General features: G+C 41.7%; 1 protein-coding gene across 3 annotated transcripts in view; it reads left to right on the top strand.

Annotated features, from left to right (window-relative positions):
• Positions 1-25,327, top strand: part of rnf144aa (ring finger protein 144aa) — a 37,500-nt gene extending 12,173 nt beyond the window's left edge. The window contains exons 2-9 of one of the 3 annotated variants that reach the window (XM_056767533.1): positions 122-410; positions 561-1,036; positions 8,734-8,838; positions 10,764-10,824; positions 14,697-14,907; positions 16,736-16,883; positions 17,301-17,390; positions 19,825-25,327. In XM_056767533.1, the coding sequence (XP_056623511.1) occupies positions 875-1,036; positions 8,734-8,838; positions 10,764-10,824; positions 14,697-14,907; positions 16,736-16,883; positions 17,301-17,390; positions 19,825-19,956 (909 nt within the window). In that variant the 5' untranslated portion in view covers positions 122-410; positions 561-874 and the 3' untranslated portion in view covers positions 19,957-25,327. The remainder of the gene's footprint in view (positions 1-121; positions 411-560; positions 1,037-8,733; positions 8,839-10,763; positions 10,825-14,696; positions 14,908-16,735; positions 16,884-17,300; positions 17,391-19,824) is intronic. The other 2 variants (XM_056767534.1, XM_056767535.1) reach the window with 2 other exon arrangements.
• The last annotated feature ends 121 nt before the right edge of the window (positions 25,328-25,448 follow it).

Raw genomic sequence — 25,448 nt, 5'->3', positions numbered from 1 at the left:
CTTCTTTTGTGTTCCACAGAAGCAAGGGTCAAATAGGTTATTAAACCACATGAGGGTGAATACATAACGCAATCATTTTAATACCATCACCCTTTCCATATCTGTCTTGCATGTTTTCAAGAGGTGAATTTCATCTGGTTTTGCCTCAGGCCCCCTGATGTGCGCAAGATCCCGGACATCGCTCACGGCTCACAACAACTCCATAAAAACCTCCTCCCGCCTCCTACAGAATGGAATCTGTCATAAATACTCTAACCACCACCAGCCGAACCGTATCTGCCTCGTGCTCCCTTCCCACGTTGCTTAGCAGCCAAGCCAGGGTGTTGACGTTCTCACGAGTGCTTCCTGTAAACACTCAAGAATACGCAAGCCTCTCGCTGCACAACAGCCCACTTCAGAGTGAGAAAATGGTAAGCGCTGAAAGTCTCAAATACTCGAGACATCCAAAAATATCCCTGTCCTAAAAAACTGTTAGAAGGAGGGACGTAGGCAGAGAGGAATGTGATTTATTATTTCTCCTCACCTTCTCACTCACGTCTCCTTTGGCCTCTCCTACGCAGGCAGCACCAGATGAGAAAACATTGCTGGCCCAACTCATTCCATTACAATCGGACAGCATGCATCTAGGATAGGAAAGGGAGGAAATGTGCTTGACCCTTTCACCACTCCGTCTATCAGACCTTCTCTGTACAAATTGTGGCTAATTTAATGTGCATTTAAAAGTTTGCCTGCCGCAATGGATATAAATGTCTGGGCTTTCCAGATGCACTGGTGCGCTGGAGCAGCAGTCGCGGTCTAGATTGACAGCGCTTAAAAGCTTTGCGCTGTTTGTATTGGCGTATGAAAGCGTGAGGCTTTTGTTACGTGACCTGTTATGTTTTTCAGCTCTGCAGCGGGAACCATGACCACAGCGAGGTACCGACCCACATGGGATTTGGCCCTGGACCCGCTCGTGTCTTGTAAGCTGTGCCTAGGAGAGTTTCCTTTGGAGCAAATGACCACCATCACCCAGTGCCAATGCGTCTTCTGCACCCTGGTGAGTAGCAGCTTAACATAGACCTGAAAGTTCAAACTCATCAGAAGAGAGCAGCACCCCTGCTGACCAAACAAACAGCATCGATGGTCCTCACCAAATGTTGTTGTTTTGGATGCGGGGTCCTCGGGGGGTGTGGGAGTTAGCAGGGATGTGGCAATATTATATTAAATGAGTACCTTGATCATGACACATTATTGTCGTATTCAAGCAAACATGAATGACTTTATGTACTCACCCTCAAGTTGTTCCAAATCTGTATACATGAACACAGAGAAAGATATTTAGAAGAATGCTTGTAACCAAACATTGACTACGATAGTAGGAAAATTGTTTAAATTTCTATGTTCTGTTGAACACACACAATGATATTTTGAAGAATGTAGGAAATCAAACAGTTCTGGGGCACTTTTGACTGACATTGAAATTTTTCCTACTTTGATAGTCAATAGTGGCCAAAAACCAATTGATAACAAGCATTCTTCCAAATATATTTTTCTTTTTCATCAGAACAAATACATTTATACAGATTTAGGGTGAGTAAATGATGACAGAATTTTAATTTTTGGGTGAACTGTCCCTTTATCTTGGGTTTTAATTTTTATTATTCCTTATCAGTGTGCACTGTTGGAAGGGAGCTTTACAGAAAACATTTAGTTTAGGAATATTAAATAAAAGTATAATGTAATTTTCTTTTCTTATTGAGCCACACCATGATTTAAACTGTAATAATGTCTGTGCTTAGTTTTAGGAGCTGTTTTTTTGTCATTGTGCTTTTTTCTGTGTATTATTTCATCCTTGACAATCTTCATCCATTTTTCGTACAGGAAGTCTTAAAATATATCTGTGAGATTCTTACATAAGCAACAGACATTTTGAAAAGTGTTTCACAATATAAGAGTTCACAGCTATATCGAGAACCTCATCAGGCCGACTCAATTGTTTGTATGCCAGCAGTGTGATTCATGGTCCATTTAAAAACATTGTGAGATTCTTCGGACCTATGAAGTTTGTTGTTTTTCTTTGCTTCACTTTTGCTCTGTTCTGAAACCATTTTTATTTTTAACTCAAGGTTGCTAGCAGCATTTGGGGGAAAGGAAGCTGTATCTAGAGTAGGGTAGAGAACATCTTATGTAACTCTGAGAAGCCTTGTCTTGGATGTGTCCGAGCTCACTAGAGACAAAACTGTCTTTGTGTTTATGGAAACAATTCCTTTCCTTGCCAAACATTCCTAAAAGCTCAAGCTCATTTGTTGTTTTGCTTTGTTTGAAAGCACTATGTGAGTGAAAAAGTAAAATTGATTTTTTCAGCTGAAGCATAAAAGAAATACTGAAATAAGAGTTCCCTTTCTGTCGGTCTCTCGACGTTGTGTCGAGAACGACAGATGGGGTTCGCCCTTGAGAACCAATCAACTCTGACTACTATAGAAAAGGCCAATGAAATTTGGCGAATGCAATTTGCATGCCGGGCTCCGCCCCCGGAAATCCGGTATAAAAGGAGGCCGGCGTGCAGCATTCACTTACCTTTTGTTCTTCAGAGCCATCGCTCATGAGTACAACTCAGGATTCAATCCTCTACAACTACACGCTGGTGCTACGACGTGTTACAGCGGATCGTCCCTTCCTGCAGCGACCTTCCCCTGGGCGTCTCGGCGGTTCCGGAGGTGTTAGAGATTTTTTCTAAAAGTCCTTTTCAGGACTAACTGAGCAATCTCCAGCGCGGCATGTCCCGCTGTTCTCTTGGGTGCGGCACCCTCATCGAGGAGGGGGATGGACACGATCGCTGCATTAGGTGTCTGGGCGTCCAGCACACTGAAGCAGCGTTCGTTGACACATCTGCCTGCACTGCGGGCAGATTGTCATTCAGAAGTTGCGGTCACGGGTGGCTGTCTTCCTACGGGAACCAGCCACCATTTCGTCTGCTACCCGGGCTGTGACATCTGTGGCTACGGCCCCGATGACCACCCACGTTAGCAGCGTTAGTGATACGGGGAACTCTGCGAACGTAAACCCGCCAGCCAAGTGCTCACGGGCCGATCGCACCCCGATTCGCTCTTCTGAACGTTCCCCAACCGGCGGTGGCATACCGTCCGGATCCTCACGCACACACTCGGAAACGATGTGTGACGTAGATGAGATGTCGCTCGCAGCATCGGAGGGAGACTGGCATCCGACTCTGCCGAATCCAAACTCCACCCCCAGCGGTCGAGTTCAGGAGGAAGCAGAAGTGATGTCATCCGTGCTAACCCGGGGATACGTGGTTCCCGAGGTCGGTGCGCGGTGCAAACCGCGCCCACCCCGGGTGCCATGTTTTTCCCGGAGGTGCATGAGGAGCTGTGTAAAACTTGGAACGCTCCACTCACGGACCGTTCCAGTGAAACCAGCTCCGGCTCCCTTACTTCCCTCGATGGTGAGGCAGCCAAGGACTGCGTCGAGATCCCCCGGGTGGAACGTCCGCCTGCGGTGCACCTGTGCCGCGGACGGCTACCACCTGGGGGGGGATCGACCACTCCTACCGTCCAAAGCACGTAAGACTTCGGCATCACTGGTGTCGAAAGCTTGCGATGTTGCGGGCCAGGCTGCCTCCTCTCTCTATGCCTTGGCCATCCTGCAGGTCCGCCAGGCCAGGGCGTTGAGAGGGCTCCACGAGGGTAAGGCCGACCCGGGTATAATGCAGGATCTCCGTGCCACCGCTGACAGCGCTCTACGGGCGACTAAGGCGGCGGCACGGGCCCTGGGTCGGACGATGTCCACGGTAGTGGTCCAGGAGAGACACCCCCGGCTATACCTTGTGCAGAAGAGTGACAGCAAGGAAGTCCGCTTTCTTGATGCACTCATCTCGCAGGGTGGGTTGTTGGTAACACCGTCGAGGACTGCGCTCAGCAGTTTTTTGACGGCGAAGCAGACCGTGGCAATTAACCACATTTTTTTCACGCCGCGACTCGGCCGCCTACAGGCCTCCGAGATCTCACGTGACGTCTGCTTCCCTGCAACCCAGGACCCTTTCGACATCGGCTCCGGTTCCTGTGCCCCCACAGGCGGCACCCCGGAAGCAGAGGTCGAGGGGGAAACCTCCACCCCGTCAGCAACCTCCTCGCGAGAAGGGACACTGACGGGAAGACCCCAGGGAGAACAACATCGGGCCCGAACCTTCACAGCCACGGCTCTGATCGGTCGGTACGGGACGACTCCTGCCTCGTCACCAAAGCCGGGCCCTTGTTAGGGCTTGGCGCCCACTTACTCACTGAGTTTTCTGTTCTCCCCGGGTTTACTTGCAGCCGATCGCACACTCCACTGGACTGTGCTCGGCGAACCGACCTCACATCCTGGCGAGGCGTGAGGTCGTACACATATGACAGCTGTCACCACTCTCAAACCGACAGTGCGTGCCGTTGTCCCGCCAGGCAGGTAAGCAGGCGGAGCAAAAACCTTCCCTCCGGGGACTCCCCGTGACATGGTTAGCTCCGCCAGCCGACGAACCACCCCCCGTGGGAATGATGAAGCAGACCGTCCCCTTGGTCACCCTGTCACAGTCCCTGGGAGCTCGAGAGCTGCCCACACTGTCTCGCTGGCTAATGAGGGCGGTCCGTCTTGGTTACTCCATCCAGTTCGCCAGAGACTCACCCAAGTTTCGGGGCATCATCTCTCCCTCTGTCAGAGGCAGGGACGCCTCCGTACTTCGGGTAGAGGTCACCACCCTTCTGGCAAAACAGGCATCGAGTTCGTCCCTCAAAACCAAGATGTTCAGTGGGTCACCACCCGCACTTCATCGTTCCCAAGAAAGACGGCGGGTTGCCCCCAAAGGCTGCGTACCCTGAACAGAGCACCTTCACAAGCTGCCATTCAGGGTGCTCACACAGAGGCGCGTCCTGACATCTATGAGGTGTCAGGATTGGTTCGTGGCAATCGACCTGAAGGACGCTTACTTTCATGTCTCGATCCTCCTCGACACCGGCCGTTCCCACGGTTCGCGTGCGAGAGGCGGGCATATCAGTACAGAGTCCTCCCTTTCGGTCTGTCCCTGACCGCCCTTTCTCCCTGAGAGGAGGAAGGCGAGCGGGTACTAAACTATCTCAGCGACTGGCCTATCTTGGCACACTCGCGAGATCTGTTATGTACACAAAGGGACCTGGTGCTCCGGCACCTAGGTCGATTGGGACTCCAGGTCAACCAAGAGAGGGGCAAGCTCTCCCCAGTGCAGAGCATCCTCTTTCTCGGTATGGAACTCAGCTCTGTCACCATGTCAGCACACCTGTCCGCAGTTGTGCCCAACCAGTGTTGAACTGTCTGAAATGAACATTTTAGGCAGACAGCGGTCCCCCTGAAACAATTCAGAGGCTCCTGGGACACATGGCGTCCTCGCGGGTTAATACCCCTCGAGTTGATGCACATGACACCGCTCCAACACTGGTTTCAGAGTCGAGTTCCGAGGAGAGCGTGGCACACCGGCAGCAGGCGCATGGTGATGCCGCCCTGCTGCCGACGCACCATAACCCCTAGTCTTTATGACTTTTTCGACGGACTCAGGTCCCTTTGAGCAGGTTATGAGGCAGGTCGTGGTGACGACTGAAGTCTCCCTGCAGGGGTGCGGTGTAGTGTGCAACGGGCACGCAGGTGGGGTGTTGGACGAACCCCCGCCTGCGCTGGCATATCAATTGCCAAGAGTTGTGGGCTATGCTACTTGCACTGAGCAGGCTACGGCCTCTCGTGCGAGACATGCACGTGCTGTTCCGAGGACAGCACTATAGCTGTAGCGAATACAGATCGTCAGGGTGGCGTTCGCACACAGCAGCTAAACACAACTTGCTCGACGCCTCCTCCGGTGGAGTCAACAGGTTACTCGTTCCCTGCAGGCCACACACCCCGGGCAAACTGATCTAGACAGCCGACGTGCTTTCTCGCCAGTTTATGCCTCGTGGAGAGTGGCGACTCCACCCCCGTGCAGTCCAGCTCATTTGGAGGCTGTTCGGGTAGGCCCAGGTAAAACCTGTTCACCTCCCGTAACACCACCATTTGCCCGCTTGATAGTCCCTGCCCTCGGCACGGATATCCTTGCGCACAGCTGGCCGCGGGATGGGCGGAAGCACACCTTCCCCCCCCCAGGAGCCTTCTTGTACAGACTCTGTGCAAGGTCAGGGAGCAGGAGCACCAAGTGTTATTGGTTACACCACACCGGTCTAACCGCACTTGGCCTCAGAGCCGATGCTCTGGACAGCGACTCCCCCTGAACCATTCCCCTGACAGAGGACCTGCTCTCTCAGGGGAAGGACACGTTCTGGCATCCCAGATCAGACCTCTGGAACACCCATGTCTGGTCTCTAGACGGGACGAGAAGATCCTAAGATGGCTACTCCCCCTATACGGCTGAGACCATCACCCAGGCTAGGGCCCCATCTACTAGGCGGTTACACGCCTCTAGACGGTGCCTCTTCTCGTCCTGGTGTCTTTCTCAACGAGAAAGACCCACTGAGGTGCTTGATCAGGATTGTGTTCCCCTCCTCACGAGACTGGAGACTAACATCTCCCTTCCACACTGAAAGTGTATGTAGTCGCTATTGCCACTCATCACGACTCAGTCGGTGGAAAGTTTCTAGGGCAACACGACCTGGTCACCAGGTTCCTAAGCAGCGAGAGGGCGGAATCCGCCTCATCTCCGCTCCATACCCTCTTGGGACCCTAAGTGGTCCTGGGGAGCCTCAGGGCCCCCCAAAGAGCCCCTCGGAGGTTCCGATCTTCCTCATAGAGTAAGACGGCCCTCCTGACGGCGCTCACTTCCTTCAAGAGGGTAGGGGACCACCGAGCATCCTCCGTGTCCCTGGATTGCCTTAAACTCGGCCCTGGAAACTCTCACGTTATCTTGAGACCCAGGCCCGGATGCGTGCCCAAGAAGTTCCCATTACTCCCTCCGGGGCCAAGTGGTGAACTTGCAGGCGCTCCCCATGGGGGAGGAAGACCCAACCCGATTAGTGTTGTGTCCAGTACGTACTGGACCGCACGCAGAGCTCTGAAGCTCTGACCAGCTCCGTGTCTGTTGGAGGACAGCAGAAGGGGAAGGCTGTCTCCAAACAGAGGCTGGCGCACTGGGTCGTGGACGCCGTTACGACGGCATCCCGATCTCAGAAATCTCCCATGCCCATTGGCAGTGAGGGCTCACTCCACACGGAGTTTAGCCACCTCCTGGACACTGGCAGAAGCGCCTCTCTAGCAGACATCTGTAGAGCTGCGGGTTGGGCTATGCCCAAACACCTTCGCAAGGGTTAACAACCTTCGCGTAAACCCGGTGTCAGCCCACGTCCTGCGTGGCGACATGTAGGACTGGCATCCGGGGGGGCGTATGCCTGCGAAAGCACCTTTCCACCCTCTAACAGGTTGGGTCAGTGTGCTATTTACCTTTTCTTCTTACCCGAACACATCGCTAAGAAACTGGTACCTCACCAGCCTCCCTTCTTACCCAGACACTGGTTAAGAATAGGCATTCCATCCATCACCAAACAAGCACCCCCTGGGGGCTGGCTGGGCAGAGCAGCCTTCCCCCTTAGGCCGGGATACCATGTGAGCTATCACAGATAGCTCTAACCGGACCTAGTGCTACCGGACGTCTGTAACACCCCCTCCGTGGGCTGTTCCGTCTGATGTATCCTCATGAGAATGGTTCCCACTCCTGGTAACCCATGAGCTTCCCCAGGTGGGCCTCCACCTCGCGGTTAACTACTCAGTCCGCACGTTCCATGCGTTCTCCTCCAAGGACGAGACCATACCTATATCCACCATATTCCTCCCCACGGGTAGGAGGTGGCCTCTGTAGCGCTTCTCTGATTAAGAGTCGCGCTTACCCGGTGTAAACTGATCTGGACGGCCTCTCGCCTATAGAGAGCTAAGGCCCCGTCCGTGAAAGTTACCGGTCAGGGCTGTACCCATCTTTCTCCAAGAAAGCTCTGGAACCCCCCGACCACCACACTGGAAGGTTACAGTCTCACGAAAGCTTCGAGATGACACGCCCAGGCTTGTTACCGTCGCTTCGCTAGAGATTGTGACGCGATACAGCGTTGTGGCGTTTTCCATAGGCAACCCCATCTGTCGTTCTCGACACAACGTCGAGAGACCGACAGAAAGGGAACGTCTTGGTTACGTATGTAACCTCAGTTCCCTGATGGAGGGAACGAGACGTTGTGTCCCTTATGCCACGAACACGTATCGTATTCTGCTGCAGTTTGAGAGGTCTCAGGCTCTTCAGAACAAAGGTAAGTGAATGCTGCACGCCGGCCTCCTTTTATACCGGATTTCCGGGGGCGGAGCCCGGCATGCAAATTGCATTCGCCAAATTTCATTGGCCTTTTCTATAGTAGTCAGAGTTGATTGGTTCTCAAGGGCGAACCCCATCTGTCGTTCTCGACACAACGTCTCGTTCCCTCCATCAGGGAACTGAGGTTACATACGTAACCAAGACGTTTTGTCATAGCCTATTAGAACAGCTTGCATACTGTTGCATTGAAGGAACAGTATAATTAGTCTTGGAAAAGTGACTGCTTCTTCATTAAATAGAGACATTACACAGTGTAATTATTTTGAGAATGTTAACAGTTCATTGCAAGTGATGTTCCTCTGCTTACACTACACACTCTCCTTGACACAGCAAACAGTGTAACACAAGTAATTCACACTATGTTTTTTATTAACTCTTTTGTTGTGTTTTTTTTTTAGTGCCTGAAGCAGTATGTGGAACTTCTCATCAAAGAGGGCTTTGAAACTGCTATCGGTTGTCCAGACTCAGCCTGTCCAAAACGTGGACATTTACAGGAAAATGAGGTACTGTTAACATCTATGAATACAGGGAATTTAACTTATTTTAAGGATTAGACTTTAACTAGAAAACCTATTCCCTGTCCAGGACTTTAAGAACAAAACTTGAAATATTTTATTTGTCACCGACTATAAATTCTAAAACAGGGTTTCTCAAAAGGGGGCAGGAGATTGCCAACCTTATCTCATGGAAATTCGTAACTATTTTAATTTGTATGAATTTGTGATTATTATAAAAAAGCAGCACTAAAGCACCTCCCTCCCCTAACTTAGCGTGACCCAATCTAACGTCTTCGGTGCAAAAGCGAATCGTACTTAGCCACCTCTTAACATTCCTGTGAGATAGTGTCGGAATTGCATGGGGTGTATGAGTTGGCATACTGTATGTCTACCAGCAAAGAAATGTTACAGGTTTAATAATAACAATAGTTATGTCAAATACTTCTAAACGAAACGTTAAAACATTATTTTGAATATACTGTAGTATATACTGTAGTACTGTAATACTTACAATTTACCTCTGTTAAATCACATTTTCAAGATGTGATCATAACATAATAAATTACAAATATCTTTGAGGGAAAAACAATCACATCATTGTTTTAGTAAATATTGAAAAAACCCAACACCAAAACAAGGGTTAAAAAACCTGCCATAGTCACAGCTAGTGAATAAAAATGTATTTCAAATTATATTCTAAGAAGCAGCATCAGTATATCATCCAGAGAGGATTCGACATCTAGACTGTGTGTTCCGATGTCTTATACTGTCCCCTCGGGTTCAGTTCGAGTGCAGGGTCCTCCGAGGGGCTGCGAGCTCATTCTGAAGACGGATGGTTCATTCACTATTCAAGCTGTTATATCAGAGGAGTCAGACCCAGAGCATAAGAGCAACTGATGTCTTGCTTTGGTTGGTCTTATAGACTGTAATGTGTATGTTCTGTAAAAACATGTATATACTGTATATATTTAGCCACGGAAAAAATTGAGAGACCATTTCAAAATTATTTTTAGTTTTACTGAATTAACTATTTATGGGTATGTGTTGAGGTAAATTTTTTATTTTTGTTTCATTGTTAACTACTAACAATATTTCTACCAAATTTCATTTATTTGCAGAAAATGATATAGGTTAAAATAACTCAAAAGATGCTCTGTATTTTTTTTTGACTCAAATACTACAAAAGAAAAGTTCATATTCACAACAGTATCTACATGTATTTAGGAAAAGTTCAAAAATATTTTATCACAGTTTTGTATGTGTCATGCTGTCAGTCTTTCACATTGCTTTTGGATGACTTTGTGAGATCACTTCTGAGATTTGAATTTGCTGAAATTCAACAGACGCTTGACTGGAATGGCCACAATACACCTCTGATATCCAGATTAAATGCAAATTTGAAATGGTCTCTTAATCTTTTCCCCGTCTGTATATATATATATGTGGTGTGTGTGTATATACATATATGCAGGGTGTCATATCAGTTGTGTAGACTACTGTGAAATTGTTGCTATATGCTCAATGTTCACATTATTTTGTCCAACTCCTCCCTGTATCTATCATTGTGACGAGCAAGGCGGGATGAGAGCCATGATGGAATGAACCGGGGCCGGTGACGCGAGTGATAATGATTGTCAGCTGCGTGTTGCACCGGCTCCGTATCTCTCACGATGGAGATTGGAAGCATAAAAGGACAAGCGGCTCTCGTCCCGCCTTGCTCGTCACAATTATCAATACAATATAATCTTGCCATATTCTCACAACAGTGATTGAATTTGTAATCCAATAGAAATGTCAGATCTCTGGTTTGGGTTTTCCCAGAAAAAACTTTTATTTAAAATGCAATAGCTGCTATTCAAAAAGTGCTTTTATATCCATCAGACCACACTGTGCATAATTGCTTTTGTTCTTTATATCTGTCCATCTTTTAGATTGAATGCATGGTGGCCGCAGAGATAATGCAGAGGTACAGGAAGCTGCAGTTTGAGAAAGGTGAGTGGAAACAACCTGTCTGTCTATGAGAGGGGGACGATCAGTATCCCAGTGCACCTGATCAGGCACGTGTGCATGTTTGTGTATGGAGAGCTCCATGCTCTGCTGTCCAAGATGGCTGAGGGTGACTCAGAGTAGACAAATAGGCCAGAGCGGACATTCGTGTGAGGATGCAGGAAAGGGAGTGGACTCACAATTTACACATGCACGTCCAGCTGACCTCATGCTTTTACCTTTGCTGGATGTATCTTAGACAGAAACAGCCTGCCATCTGCCAACACATCAATGTCACCCAGAGTTGTCACCTCATTATGGTAACTGTTTTTTTTATTTTGGGGGCCTTTTAGTTATTGTTAGAATAGTGCGGATACAGGTTGAGAAACCTGACCAGGAAATGTCACGAGCTGTTGAGCGCATGAGCACCACAGCTTAATAATATTTTGGTGCACATGTGCTAACCACCAGTCTTTATAGCGTATCTATGTCATGTATATATCATATATATATCATGCATATATCATCAATTACACAGTTAAAGGGATAATTCACCCAACAATGACAGTTTGTCATTTACTCCCCACTTCTTTCTTCTGCAGGACACAGAAGATATTTTAAAGAACATTGGTAACCAAACAACATTCTTCCCCATTGATATCCATTGTATGGACACAAAACCACTGAAACATTTTTAAAAATGTATTCTTACAGATACTGTATAGGTTTTGAATGAGGGTTAATAAATGTGTTTTTTTTAAGGACCGCTTCCTTTAGACTTAAATAAAGAGATCAATGTTTCTCTTAACTGGGGCGGAGTTGTGACTTTAAAATATCCAGGCTCTCAGAAGCAGAGCCAAGAGTTCATGTGGATTCACGTGTGGCCTTCTGCATCAGATGAAGAGTGTGTGTTTGGTTTGCGAGGGAGTGCATGCGGGGGCAGATAAAAGAACGGACCATCCTGACTCAACAAGACTACTAAAAGTTTCAAGATATTATGAAAGGCTTCCTTCTGCCACACAGCCAGCGTTACATTGCTTTTCTCACTCCTTAGGCAGACAGAGCAAAATATACAGCCAAGGAAACAAATAAGACACAATTTCATTCAATTTTATTTATATTGCCCTTTTCACAATGTGCACTGTTCCAAATTACCTTTACAGGAGAAAATTGCAAAATCAGAAAAACACAGAAAAGGTATAAACAAAGCGCATGGTGTTTATAGAACAAGCAAGATCCATCTATTAAAAGCAGTCTCCCGGTGAGAAGGCCAACACGGTCCTGTGGTGAGGAACCCAAACTCCAATGATAAATAAATGGAGAAAAAAACCTTGAGAGAAACAAGTCTCAGTCAGGAGGGCCAGGTCCCCTCTGACGTGTCACAGCTGCACTCAGTGACTTTGATTAAAAGCCTGGCTCAGACTATAGGATTCTCGGCCAGATTTTACCCCGATTTCCCCTCCGGAGAATCTTTGAAAAAATCGGGCCTAGAAACGCGATCGGGCCCGAGAATCGTCCCAGATTATCACGTAATGTGAGGCGTTCACAGATCGAGTCTTAGAACTCCCGATCTGCTCCGAGAAAAATCTTAGCCGCCCCGATCATATCAAACATGTTTGCAGTGTTGCCAGATTGGACTAAAGATTTCCAGCCCAACTACAGCTTAAAACCCGCCCATTTAAAAAAATACCAGCCAAAAATACATACTGTTATTAAAACTGTTATAGAATAAAACACACCATTTTTTTTCTTATTAAACAACCAGACTAACATATCGCACATTGGAGAGCACCAGGCTCGCCCCAAGTATATCCAGTGCATCTTTTTCTTTTTTTTAATATAAATGATAATTTTAATAAAACACAAGGTCTACATCGGAAATCTCAGAAGGGGACAACATTTTTTATTGTTCTTGTGCTACTATTGTCAGAACTACAGTTCTTTTCTAATAGGCCAATTTTCAAATCATTTCATTATACTTTTCTTTTTGTATTAGTAGGCTACTTACAAATTTGTGCTTAATTACCAACTATTTTTTTTTATATTATCATTATTAAAATTATTATTATTATTTAACTTATAGACCACTGGGCGAATCAACATGATTTCTCGTTTTTTCCTTCTTTTAATTTTAAATAAAATAATGACTGAATGATACACTGAATCGTCACTAGACACTATATCAGCTATTACGTTTCAGAATTAACTGTGAAATTAACTGCGATGTCGCTTTGTTTACTTCTGTTTCCCGGTGAGAAGACGTAAGAGGCGTCCGTTGGTATGATAATCTTAATATTATCCTGTATTTGGGTGTCTTAAAATGTCTTTTGATGTGCAATTATGAAATAAAAAAATCCAATCAATTAATTTTTATTTTTGAACTTGCTACATTTAGTCTTATTCATAAACACAACTTTACCCCCAAGGTTTCTTCTCTGGACATTTCACATTCATAAATGCAAGTTTACAAAGGGCAAACCTATTTTTGTAGTGCTTGAAAAAGAGATTCAAATGTAGATGTAATGCCAGGTTTACGATTTTACATAAGAGAATCTGATAAGATTCTGCTTATGTGTGAGCTGCAACGTGAATTTCAAATCTGTCAGGATTTTAAAACTCCTGTAGTCTGAGCCAGGTTTAAGATTTTACATAAGAGAATCTGATAAGATTCTCCTTATGTGTGAGCTGCAACGTGAATTTCAAATCTGTCAGGATTTTAAAACTCCTGTAGTCTGAGCCAGGTTTAAGATTTTACATAAGAGAATCTGATAAGATTCTCCTTATGTGTGAGCTGCAACGTGAATTTCAAATCTGTCAGGATTTTAAAACTCCTGTAGTCTGAGCCAGGTTTAGGATTTTACGTAAGAGAATCTGATAAGATTCTCCTTATGTGTGAGCTGCAACCAGATTTAAAATCTGTTAGGATTTTAAAACTCCTGTAGTCTGAGCCAGGCTTTACGTGATAATCTGGGCCGATTCTCGGGCCCGATCGCGTTTCTAGGCCCGATTTTTTCAAAGATTCGGGAGGGGAAATCGGGGTAAAATCTGTCCGAGAATCCTGTAGTCTGAGCCAGGTTTTACTGAGTAAATTTTTATGAAAAATAGGGAGAGCTTATTAGTTGTGATTGTCATAATAATGAAATTTGAAATCATGTTTTTTTACTATTTATAGGTATATATGTGTTTATGTTAAATGATCATTTTGGTTTCATTTTTTGAACTACTTACAATATTTCTAATAAAAATATTGTTTCTATATCCACTTATTAGCAGAAAATGGAAACTTGGGAAATGGGTTAAAATAAGATAAAAGATGCTCTTTATTTTTTCAGACCTCAAATACCGCAAAGAAAACAAGTTCGTAATAACTTTTAAGCAATACAACAGAATTTTTTGTAATTTAGGAAGAGTTCAAAAAGTATTTTGTAATGTGATTTATCTGATGGCACAGTTTTTATGTGTCTTGTCATTCTGTCAGTCTTTCACATTGTTGTTGGAAGACTTTACAGTATGTCACTCCTGAGGTTTGATTTTATTGAAAATCAACAGACACTAGACTAAAATTGCCACGGTACATCTAGAAATGCTAAATAAATAAAAAATGAATCTTAATCTTTTCCGTGCCTGTTTAAACAAGGAGTATTCTTCACACAGCAAATGCACAACGCCTCATGGCTTATTACTTTAATAATCACTTATTTAACTAATAAATATATGCAAAAATATGACAAGCACTTGATAGTAACTCGTATCCCGCTGGGGCAGATGAGGCCGTCTCCGATGTTGTAACCATGGTGACCTGTCAACCCAAATTAGCTCTAAGAAGCCTAAAATATACACTCACAGAAACCGTTATCTTCTCCCTCTCTTTCCAACAGAGGTGTTGCTGGATCCGCGCCGGACCTGGTGCCCGTCTTCCACGTGCCAGGCAGTGTGCCAGCTGAAAGAGTCTGACACTCCACTTCCGCAGTTGGTGCGGTGCAGCGTCTGCACACACGAGTTTTGTTCCGCCTGCAAGGCCACCTGGCACCAGGACCAAGACTGCCAGGAGAACGTTCCCATGACCTCCTTTCTACCTGGAGAGAGCAGGTATGTGTTAATTACTTTTACATTTAAACATCTGGCAGAAGCATTTATACATTTTTAGTTTTTCTTTATTTTGCTTGTTCTATCGGATCAAACCTATCACCTTTGTGTTGGTGACACTGCTGCATCAGTTGAGGAAACGCCTCAGTTTCGATCAATCTCTTTGATGTGCGTTTACACACACACATTCTCCCCGCAGTCGGCACGTGATTTCAGCAGTCACGCTGAAGCGCACTGACAAATGATGCTTGATGTTGATGAATCGACGTGTGATTTGAAATGAAATACCTTGATCTGTCTCCATGTTTTTCCAAACTGATGAGTTCCCGCATCATTCAGCCTGGGAATGGATGTCTGCTTTTAGACGTTGAAGAGCGCTTTGCTTTGGCTCACTGAGCTTTAGATTCACGCACAGGTGTTGGTTGACATTCATGTCACACCAGACTTCATTCAGATAGAATAGCATCAGTGAGGAGAGTGTCTGATCCTTGATCTTGGGGCAGGCAGGAATGAGCATTAAGCTGGAACTGGAGTGAATTACATACTGCAGACATCCAAGATCTTTGAATCATTTCATGTTTGATATTGCTTTGTGTCAGCCGTTTGAATATCAAACAAATATTGTATTTAAAATTTATTTAAAAAAATGTATTGTATTTAAAAAAAGTGTATTTAAAGAGGCAGATTAACAGTCTGAACACAGCATCACATCAAATTGCATCAGCCAGTTTTAACCTCAAGAAGCTGTTTCTACTTGTCCTTACTCTGAAAAATATGACTTTCATTTGCAAAACCTAATGTATTCAGTAATCTTAAATTTTTACTCAAGCAGGGATGTCTTTTAAAGAAAATGTTAATGTTGTTTTATAATCTTTTATTATAGTGTAATGTAACTACTGAGGTATCTACATTAAAAGCTTGTGGGTGGGGTTAAAGTTCACACAAAATTAAACTTCTCTCATTATTAATTTATCTTGATGTTGTTTAAACCCTGTATATGGCTCTTTCTTCTGTGGAACGCAAAAGAAGATTTTTTTGAGGTAAGTCTCAATGTTGTATGGTGACCAACGTTCTTAAAAATATCTTCTTTTGTGTTCTGCAGAAGATAGAAAATTATAAAGGTTTGGACATTACATTTGGGTGAATATATGATAAATATTACAAATATATAAATATAATACATATTAACATTAATAATGACATATTCTACTTTTCTCAATCAAATCAGATATCAATGGATAAAATGCTTTAAAAAAGTCCTGCCCCTATTATTTCCCATTGAGCATTCTCTTAACCGACCAAATTTGAACTACTAATAACTTAATGTCAAAATAAATAACTACAAAATCAATACAACCAACGTTCTCGGTTGTTGTTTATAATAAAATGACTTTTCTGCATGGTCAGTACAGCAGTGTTAGTCAGATTCAGCCCCTGCAGTACTAAGAAAGAGGTGCAGTCATTTAACTGTGCTATGAAAGCACAGCTGCACAGTGTCACTTCTCTTAGATCAATAAAGCAGGAATTGTCCTGGAAATGAATGGGCTTGTACCTGTCAGCACGGTCCCTGTGGGTCAGCCTCTCCATTACCAGCTAACACTGACGCTGGCCACAACTCTTTAGTACATAAAAAGAGATGAGCTTGTCTTGGTGAAAAAGAGACAACAGCTTCTCCATCAGTTCCTCTTTCAAAATCATCTTTTTGCAAAAATTAAACAATTTCTTTTTATTGGTGCTTATTAAGATATACATTGCTGTTTCTTGTTTATACGTACTGTTAGTATTTCATTTAGTTACTTTTAATTCCTTTACTTTTTCTTTTTTCTTGCAGTTCTTTCTTTAAGGCCGATGATGACGACACCCCCATCAAACGTTGTCCCAAATGTAAAGTGTACATAGAGAGAGATGAGGGCTGTGCCCAGATGATGTGTAAAAACTGCAAGCATGCATTCTGCTGGTATTGCCTGGAGTCTCTGGACGTAAGTTTGACAGCCGCCGGAGTGCAAAATATCTCAGCTTTACAGGATCATCATTTATTCCCCCTTATTTTGATCCAATCTTGTATTTTTTACTGGAAACACAATGGAGATGTTAGACAAAATCTCTGATCAGTTGTTTTTGTTTACAAAACAAACGTGGATGGTGATTTAAATGTCGAACTAAAATGGACAGTTCACAAAAAATACAGGTTGATTTTTTTTCATTGGCGTACGGTTTCTTTACCAGTCTTGCAGTATGCCACTTTATTTGTGTTTTCAGTGGTCATGTGTCCGTCATTGAGGCGACACGTTCGCCCCCTCATTGAAGGCCGTAAATGCAACAGTGTCCTTCACTCAGCTGTTCTGAACACACACAGCGATAATGAATGCTCTTTCAAAATACTGTGTTTTCAACAGGACGACTTCCTCCTGATTCACTATGACAAAGGACCCTGCCGGAACAAATTAGGCCACTCGCGAGCCTCCGTGATCTGGCACAGAACACAGGTGGGCGCACATGTTTTCTTCCCTCTTTTTTCCTTTGCTATAGTCACACGCACTTGCACGTGATCACATCACGGGCGTCCATTCAGAAACAATCCTTTATTCAGGATGTAGGTGGTTGTGTGCTGCAAACAGGTGATACATGCTGTTTCACTGCAGACTTTGGTATAGTAGATGACAGTAATTTAGTTTTACATGATGTATCTTTTAGAGACATCTCTAGATTATCCCATAAACTACAAATGCAAATCAAAATACAAAAACTTTCTTTATGCCTTTGGTAAAAGACCCCCCCTCCTCACATTGCTTATGTCTTTGGCACAGTCTGTGCTGACATTTTTCAATATCCGGCTCATTAGCCCCACTGTCCATTATGTCTTTCCAATTTTCCAATTTTCCTCCGGTTCATATGATGAGCAAAACATGCGCGTGAAAACGCCTCCAAACGAAGCCATTTAGGAGCAATTGAGGACAATAAAGTATGCCGAATATGTTTTTTGAAAGAACCCCACTAACTTTAAACTAGTTTTAAATGTGCTAAACAATTTTTTTTTCCCGATTCTGATTGGACAAAAGGCGTTTGAATCACAGCCAAGCTGATATATGGTCATAATGCGGTCTTTCTTGGTGAGCACCTTTAATGATTCTATAATTATATTTTTTAATAAAAGTATTGTCAGATCATACATTAGCTCTTATTACTTTCAGGTAGATAGGGTAGGTTTAGTCATCATGCAGTATCTTGTGGAAGGATAGCACTGAACCTTTATGAACAGGTTTATTTTTTAATAATTATTCTTCTAAAATAATGTAAGACAATACAATTCATAAGAATATAGCATTGCTGTTGTACTATAGCATACCTTATTGCATTATAAACAATGGAGAGCATAACATCTGTTACACAAAAAAATCCTATATTTCCTATATATATTTGAAGATCTATAGAATAATATATAATTATATAGCGATATATTGAATTATGTGTAAGGAAAAGCTGCTTTTCATATTGCTGCTGTCATTCTGAAACCTCTTATTTTCATATTACGTGATTTTTGTTTTCCATAAATCATAATTAGTTGCCCTTTATGTTTTTCACTGAGTTTTGCAAATATCCAACCAATTAAAAATATTAAATAGTGTATGTCAACTTTGACATCACAGTTTTGAATCATAAAATTAGTACCGTGTTTTTTCCAATTTTCTGAAAAAACTTGAATTTGGACATCCAAGGTTTTGGAAGGACAGCAGCGATATATTAAAATATAAAGGTGTAGTTGAAGAATATACCGTACATGTGTCATATTCTGTTATATAGAAAATATTTAGAAAACAAGCTCTTAATAACATATTATTTACATTATTAATGTTTATATTTTTAAATATAAAATAACATAAGATACATTTTTTTATTTTGCTGTCACACATTTAAAGTATATTTGTCAACAACCCTCAAATGGAAATGTATCATTAATGATTTATTATGTATAATTTTTTCCAGTATCTTACCATAAATTTTTGATTCATAAGGGATTGAAATTCCTTGTATGATAATGCTTTACTTACTATAAACCATATGAACATAAATAGCAAAGCTTTTGCACTCAGTTTCAATTTTTTTTTTTTAAATGCTGACATCATTCTGCTGAACATATTGTTGAAAAGGTGAGCTGGCCCTGAAACTATGAAGAGATTTCAGTACATTTGCGCAAAGATATCTGTTGCTCAGCAGGGAAGAGTGAGTCACGTTAAGCTTCATAAGAGCCCAGCAGCTCCACGCCAGCCCTCTGAGTTTGAATTTTACAAAGCTTCGGCCTTTATAGCATCAGAAATTTGACTCTTTATGAATAAGTAAAGATTGAGCTACCGGGCTGTGCTTTCCTGGGTCTGAACCCCGGGGTTCTTTCATTTCACTGCTCTCCCCTTCTGTTCTCATTCCATTTCATGAACGATTTTTCAGACTGGGAAAGAGCTAAATTTACATAGAGAATGAAAATAGAGAGTGTGCGGAAAAGGGTCCCATGATAAATTGGTATGATTGTCATTCTAGGAAAGAGATGATGTTGGGAAGTATGGAAATAAAGGGCTGATTGTATCATCTTGAAGAAATCATTTACATCTCGAGAAGAGTTCCACATGCCTCTGTTTTAGAATGATGCGAAGTAAGAATGCATAGAATTAATCCAATATCTGTTCTTTTTTGAAACAGTTATACATTGTGGAGGTCTGATGCCACTATGTGGTGGATTATGGTGCTGCATTGAAAAAGAGTGTGATGTTTAGTGAAAATATATTTAAATGCAAATGATATCTCGGATCAAGCAGCTTATTGCTACTACTTTTCTTCATACATTATATTCTGAGAGAAATCTATAGTGGTTATTTGTTGTCTTGCTGCAATCTGTGTTGTCTGACTGTTATTTTGTTTTGTCTGCAGGTTGTTGGAATCTTTGCTGGTTTCGGTCTCCTTTTACTGGTAGCATCACCTTTCTTGCTGCTGGCCACGCCCTTTGTTCTGTGCTGTAAGTGTAAATGCAGTAAAGGTGACGATGACCCTTTACCCACCTAACAGCCCGTCCAGAGGGGTCGCTGTACGAGGAATTCTGGTCATCTCCTTTAATCGCTTTTCTTTTCTTCCTCCGCCTTCGAGCTCTTCATCAAGCGGTGGGACCTGCGCATTTGAAGCCGCAACGTGAGCATCTCGCGCCAAGGTTACCGGCACAGCTAGCTGAGTAGGCTACATCCCGGCAGGCTCAAAGAGACCAAAAGGGACCTGACGCTTGCTTAGGTGGAGGATTTGAAAGTGGAGATCCCTCTCCGCAGTACTAAGGGAGACAGCATGGGGGCGCTGTTCCATTCTGGCGCTTGTCTTTTTGTGTGCGAACGTTTTGCATATGCTCTCCTGGAGGGTTCTGTTCTCTAACAGAGAATATATTGAGTATGTTTGTCTGTCTGTGTGCACAGTAGCAGTTCAGTCATATGGTTAATTCGTTTTCACTTGTATTGCACAGAGATGGGGCTTTTTCACATTTTATTTGTGAACGTATCTAATTTCTTGAACAGAAACATTACAATTTTAACATTAGTTTATTGTCTTTTATTCTAAACCCACAGATAAACGAAAGCTCTGTTCCAAAACCTAGTGAGCTGTCATGCTTTCTATTTCCTACACAGCTACTTTTAAAGGTCCAGTGTGTAATTTTTGCAGTATCTATTGACAGAATTGCAATATTATATACACAACTATGTCTTCAGAGGTGTATGGAGACCTTTTTAATACCTTAGAATGAGCTATTTCTATCAATATACATGGCAGGGTCCCCTTGCATGGAATTCGCCATGTTGTTTCTACAGTAGCCCCAAACGGACAAACTGCTCTACTGAGCGCATTTTATAAATACGTTATCTCCTTTGGCAAAGAGGTGACAACGTGAAGACAACTTAATCTTGTGTCAGCCTTCGTATTGCTTTGAAAGGGAGGGGGTAGGTGGATTGAGCCGTTGGTTGCAATTTCAAATCTCATCGCTAGATGCCGCTTAATTTCATAACTGGACCTTTAAAGCCAGCATCATGGAACTTTTCTGCAGACTGCAACTCTGTGCATCATCCTAATGTGAAGCGCATGAAAGACTCGACTCACTGTTGATTTCAGTAGAGTTTTGAATTAGCATGTTGCTTAGTTGTAGGATATGCTAATAACCATAAAAAATGAAGTACACACAAAGAAATCGTACTATTCGGTTATTAAATGGTGACGTAAGAAGCACCGTTTCGGGCTCCAAGCTATTCATTTCGCGCGGGAGCATTTATTAACTCACAGTATACACTACAGTCTCCAGGCTTACGGAATCTCCGACATTAATATTTGAATAAATTATGAAAAATGAATCACTGACTGGCCATGTGGGATTTCCTATTTTAGAGAAAGTTAAGGATCGCGGTTTTCCAATGAGCATATATTAGCATTTTTTGTTGTTAGTCCATAGCTTCTTATTGAGCGTTTGGACCCTGAAACAGTATATGACCTTCCATGCATGGTGGTGCGTGACATCAGACTAAACAGCCGAATACAGCTATTATAAACTAGATACGGTCTATCTGTATTTTTTTTATTTCACCTCTTGGATTTAATCTGTCACTGGGATGCTGGGATTGCCTTCTCTACAAAGGATGCTTGTGATGATGAATTATTGACCAAATCAAGGCAAAGCATCATGTTTCAAGGTTCCCTACTAGGAAAAGCCTTCAGCAGTGCACCTTTGATGCCTTAATATTTTGTCTCTGTAGGCAGCCCAGAGGTTTTGGAACAGTGTCCTAGATTTTTTACTAGATTGACATTTTCTGTTTTGATTTTTTGTGATCAAGGGTTATGCAGATTATATTTGATTTTTTTTCTTCCTGCATTTAAACAAGTGTCCCATATTTGCCATCAGGGCTTCAAATTAACAGGCTCCAGGCACCTCCTGTTTCAATCATACGAGACCAAGTCCTGTCTACTTGAATGAGGGAATAAAGATATCTTTTAAATCGCCAAGATCACAATACAACAGCATATTTCGAACCAAAAATGAATGATGTCAACCATAACTTTTGTTTCATAAAACACCAGTGTGTAATTTTTTGGAGGATCATATTGGCCGAAATGCAATATAATATACATAACTATGTCTTCAGAGGTGTATATAGAGCTTACACAATGAAGCGTTATGTATTTTTTATATTTTATTACCTTAGAATGAGCCATTTCTATCACACCGCAGGTCGCCTTGCATACAATTCGCCGTGTTATGTCAGGCGTCATAATGTTTTGAACTCAAGGGGAGGGGTGAAGTGATCGGTTGGTTGCAATCCGCAACCATGCCACTAGATTTCACTGACTGGACCTTTATGCTCAAGTTGTGTTGCATTTTCCCTCATTCATAGTAATAGAACTGCTGGTTTTTTTTTAAATCTTTGATTTAAAACTTAAATTTGATTTGAACCTAAGGGCTGCCCTGTTTACTTTATTTGAACACTTAAGATTACAAGTAGCTAAATACAAGCTGTACAATAATGGAACAAAATAGAAACATTGATGTTAAAGTTATAGTTCACCCCCAAAAAAAGATTATGTCATCATTTATTCACCCTCTTGTCATTTCAAACGTGTGTGACTTTCTTTCTTCTGCAGAACACAAAAGAAGATATTTTGAAGAATGTCGTTAGCTAGCCCCCATTCACTTGCATTGGTTTTGTGTCCATACATTAGAAGTAAATGGGGGGCGTTCTGTTACCTGCATTCTTCAATAAAAAATATTTTGTGTTCTGCCGAAGAAAGAACGTCATAAAGGTTTGAAATGACAATAGGATGAGTAAATGACAGAATTTTCATATTTGGGTGAACTTTAATTTTAAGGCCCTTTTAAATGCTGTAAGCATACTGTTTTTAGAATACTCATATTTTTGGATGTGTATGAAATGCAAGATAAGGTGTGATCATGAATTGGAAAATATGCCGTTAAAACTTTTTCCGCAATCTGAGACTTTTATATTTTTGGAACAGTGTCTGATTCTGTAGGGATTATACACTGATTTCAAGTTTGGTTTGCTTAAAGATTTTCTTGTCCAAGCAATGTATCTATGCAAGTTTATACAACTTGATGATAAAAAAGTGTGGCTTCTGTTGTCTTGAATTCACAAAGTTCCAGTTGCAAGTTTCTAGCTAGAAGAAGAAATATATCAATGTTGAAAAGAAAGTTGATACTTTTCTGAAAAGCCTTTGTGGAAATATTGAGAACTGGGCACAAATATTTTAAAGTGATTTCTTGCTTTAAATAGATTTTAGGGTATGATAATATTCTGATGTTAGCATCTTGCCTGCAAAGTCTGAAATAGCTTGCAGATTTTTTAAAGCTGTTGAGCCATTGAGCCTTTATCATTTAAAAATATTGAAAAAGGGCACCAGTCATATTTGTTGCTGGAAGATTTGTAGCTCATTTCCTTAAAATCCTTAGTGAGATTTCCTCAGCTGACATTTTAAATTGATGTAATGCGATATGTAAAGCAAGCTGCCATATTGAAGGAGATTATCAATTTGATTGTCTCTCCTTCGTAACGTTTTGTTAGCCCTAAAAATCTCTATATTCACAAAGTTGACTACTATTTAGTAGCCTTTTTGATTGTTAGTCACATTTATGCTAGGTAGCAACTTGCATTATCATGTTTTAGCCTTAAAGTTTGAAGTACCTCACTAGTTCTTCTTCTGTAGCCTAATGTTTTTTTTGTTTTTTGTTTGTGTTCTTAAAAATATTTACTTATATCCTTTTATCCTCCAACTTTTGTGATGTTCAGAGATAAAACCTTTATGCATACACAGAGAAAAACTGTTGTACATAAAATGGCAAATGTGAAGGATATCTTCTTTACACAGATGTTCAACAATAATTCTTAGTCTCAATTATGCTCCTCTGGTTAATTTTACAGACTTAGATAATTGAATTAAAGTTTTTAACGCCTTCACCAATATTTTAAGCATCAGTCTTCGAAAAAACAATCAGTGTGATAAATGGAAGCAAAGCACAGCAACTATGTCAGTTATAAATAGCACATGTTGAGCAAAACCTAATTGTCATGACAATTGTCAACATTCTCCATTTCATGTGCATCAAAGTACTGTAATGCATATGCATACATGTATATATTGACAATCGTGCCAAGCAGGTTTTTAGACCATTGAACAGAGTAGATATAGAAAAATATGTACTTGATGTATGTGCTTAAAAATCCCATATTGGTGTATTCCATTAATTTGTATGCATGTTTTAGTAACAGTCATCATTTCATGGTTTTTATGTGCATTGTTTATAAAACATACATTTTTTGTAATATGATCGTTTTTCTTGAGGACAGTTGAAATGATACTTCATTCAGGCTGTTCATTCAGTTGGTGATTATTTGGTTCTCTCATTTTGGGTAGCATAGCCTTGTTTTCCTATTTAAAATGCCATTTGTTTCACAGTATCAGAACATATTGTGGAAATACTTCTAGAAATACACTATAGATCATACAATCAGCCAAATATTGTGTTGTTCCTTTTTGTAAAATTTGCTTGTTGCACAAGACTTGGCTTTGCCATTTTGTTTTTGTATTTACATATTAATCTCACTTGAACTCTGTACTCTATTTGTATGTATCAGTATCAGGCTTTTGTGTATTCCAGATATCATTATTATTTATACCAACTTCAAAAAAGGAAAATTGGGACCTTAGGCGTGCACATTTATCATTACTTCTAAAATTGGTTTTGTCTTTCAATTTTCCGTCGGTGGCCTTTTAATGTATGTGTTCGTTTTTGATACATCATAAAGAAAATATGACTTTTATTCATCGTAAATCGGCACCAAATTGCATTTGTACAGTTATGACGTTGTAAAATTGCATGTATGTGATGTCTTGGTCAAACACAAAAATACAACCACAAAAAATTAAACATGACCTTTAATGTCAGTGCCACTAACACTGTGAAATTCAAATGTATTCTTGTTAATGGTTTTTATGTTTTCCTGTTTATATTTGCATTTTATTTAAATGTCAAGAAAATTTAAATCCACTGTTGAAAACTATAAAATATTAAATTAATTCATAAATTAATTTCTTTTTGTATTGGCCAAATATACATACAAGTACAGCTTGGATGGGGGAGATTTTGTATTACCTTTTTAAATCTGTTACAATATTTTTTTCTTGGTTGATTTATGATTTTTAAAAAGAACATTTTAACAGAGTATAATTAGCTAAACAAATGATATACATTTTTTAAGTAAATAAGCATTACTAATTTGCTAATCCACTGCTTAAGTGTTACTTTCTTTTATTGCTTAATACAAATGTATACATTACAAAAGATATCATGTTAATTTGCTTAGCAAAAATGTAATAAAAACAAAACACGGACTTGTAAGGTCTCAGTCTGTTGAATCTCATTGTATATAATCTAAACGAAATTGAACCGACAGTAGACTGCATACTTCCACTACAAACTAAAGCACTAAAATAACACGTACTAGGAAATTACATAATAA

Source organism: Triplophysa dalaica, chromosome 15, assembly GCF_015846415.1.
Source record: "Triplophysa dalaica isolate WHDGS20190420 chromosome 15, ASM1584641v1, whole genome shotgun sequence".
NCBI lineage: Eukaryota > Metazoa > Chordata > Actinopteri > Cypriniformes > Nemacheilidae > Triplophysa > Triplophysa dalaica.
Note: the sequence above shows the minus strand (reverse complement) of the source record. Positions and strands in the feature narration are given on the sequence as shown.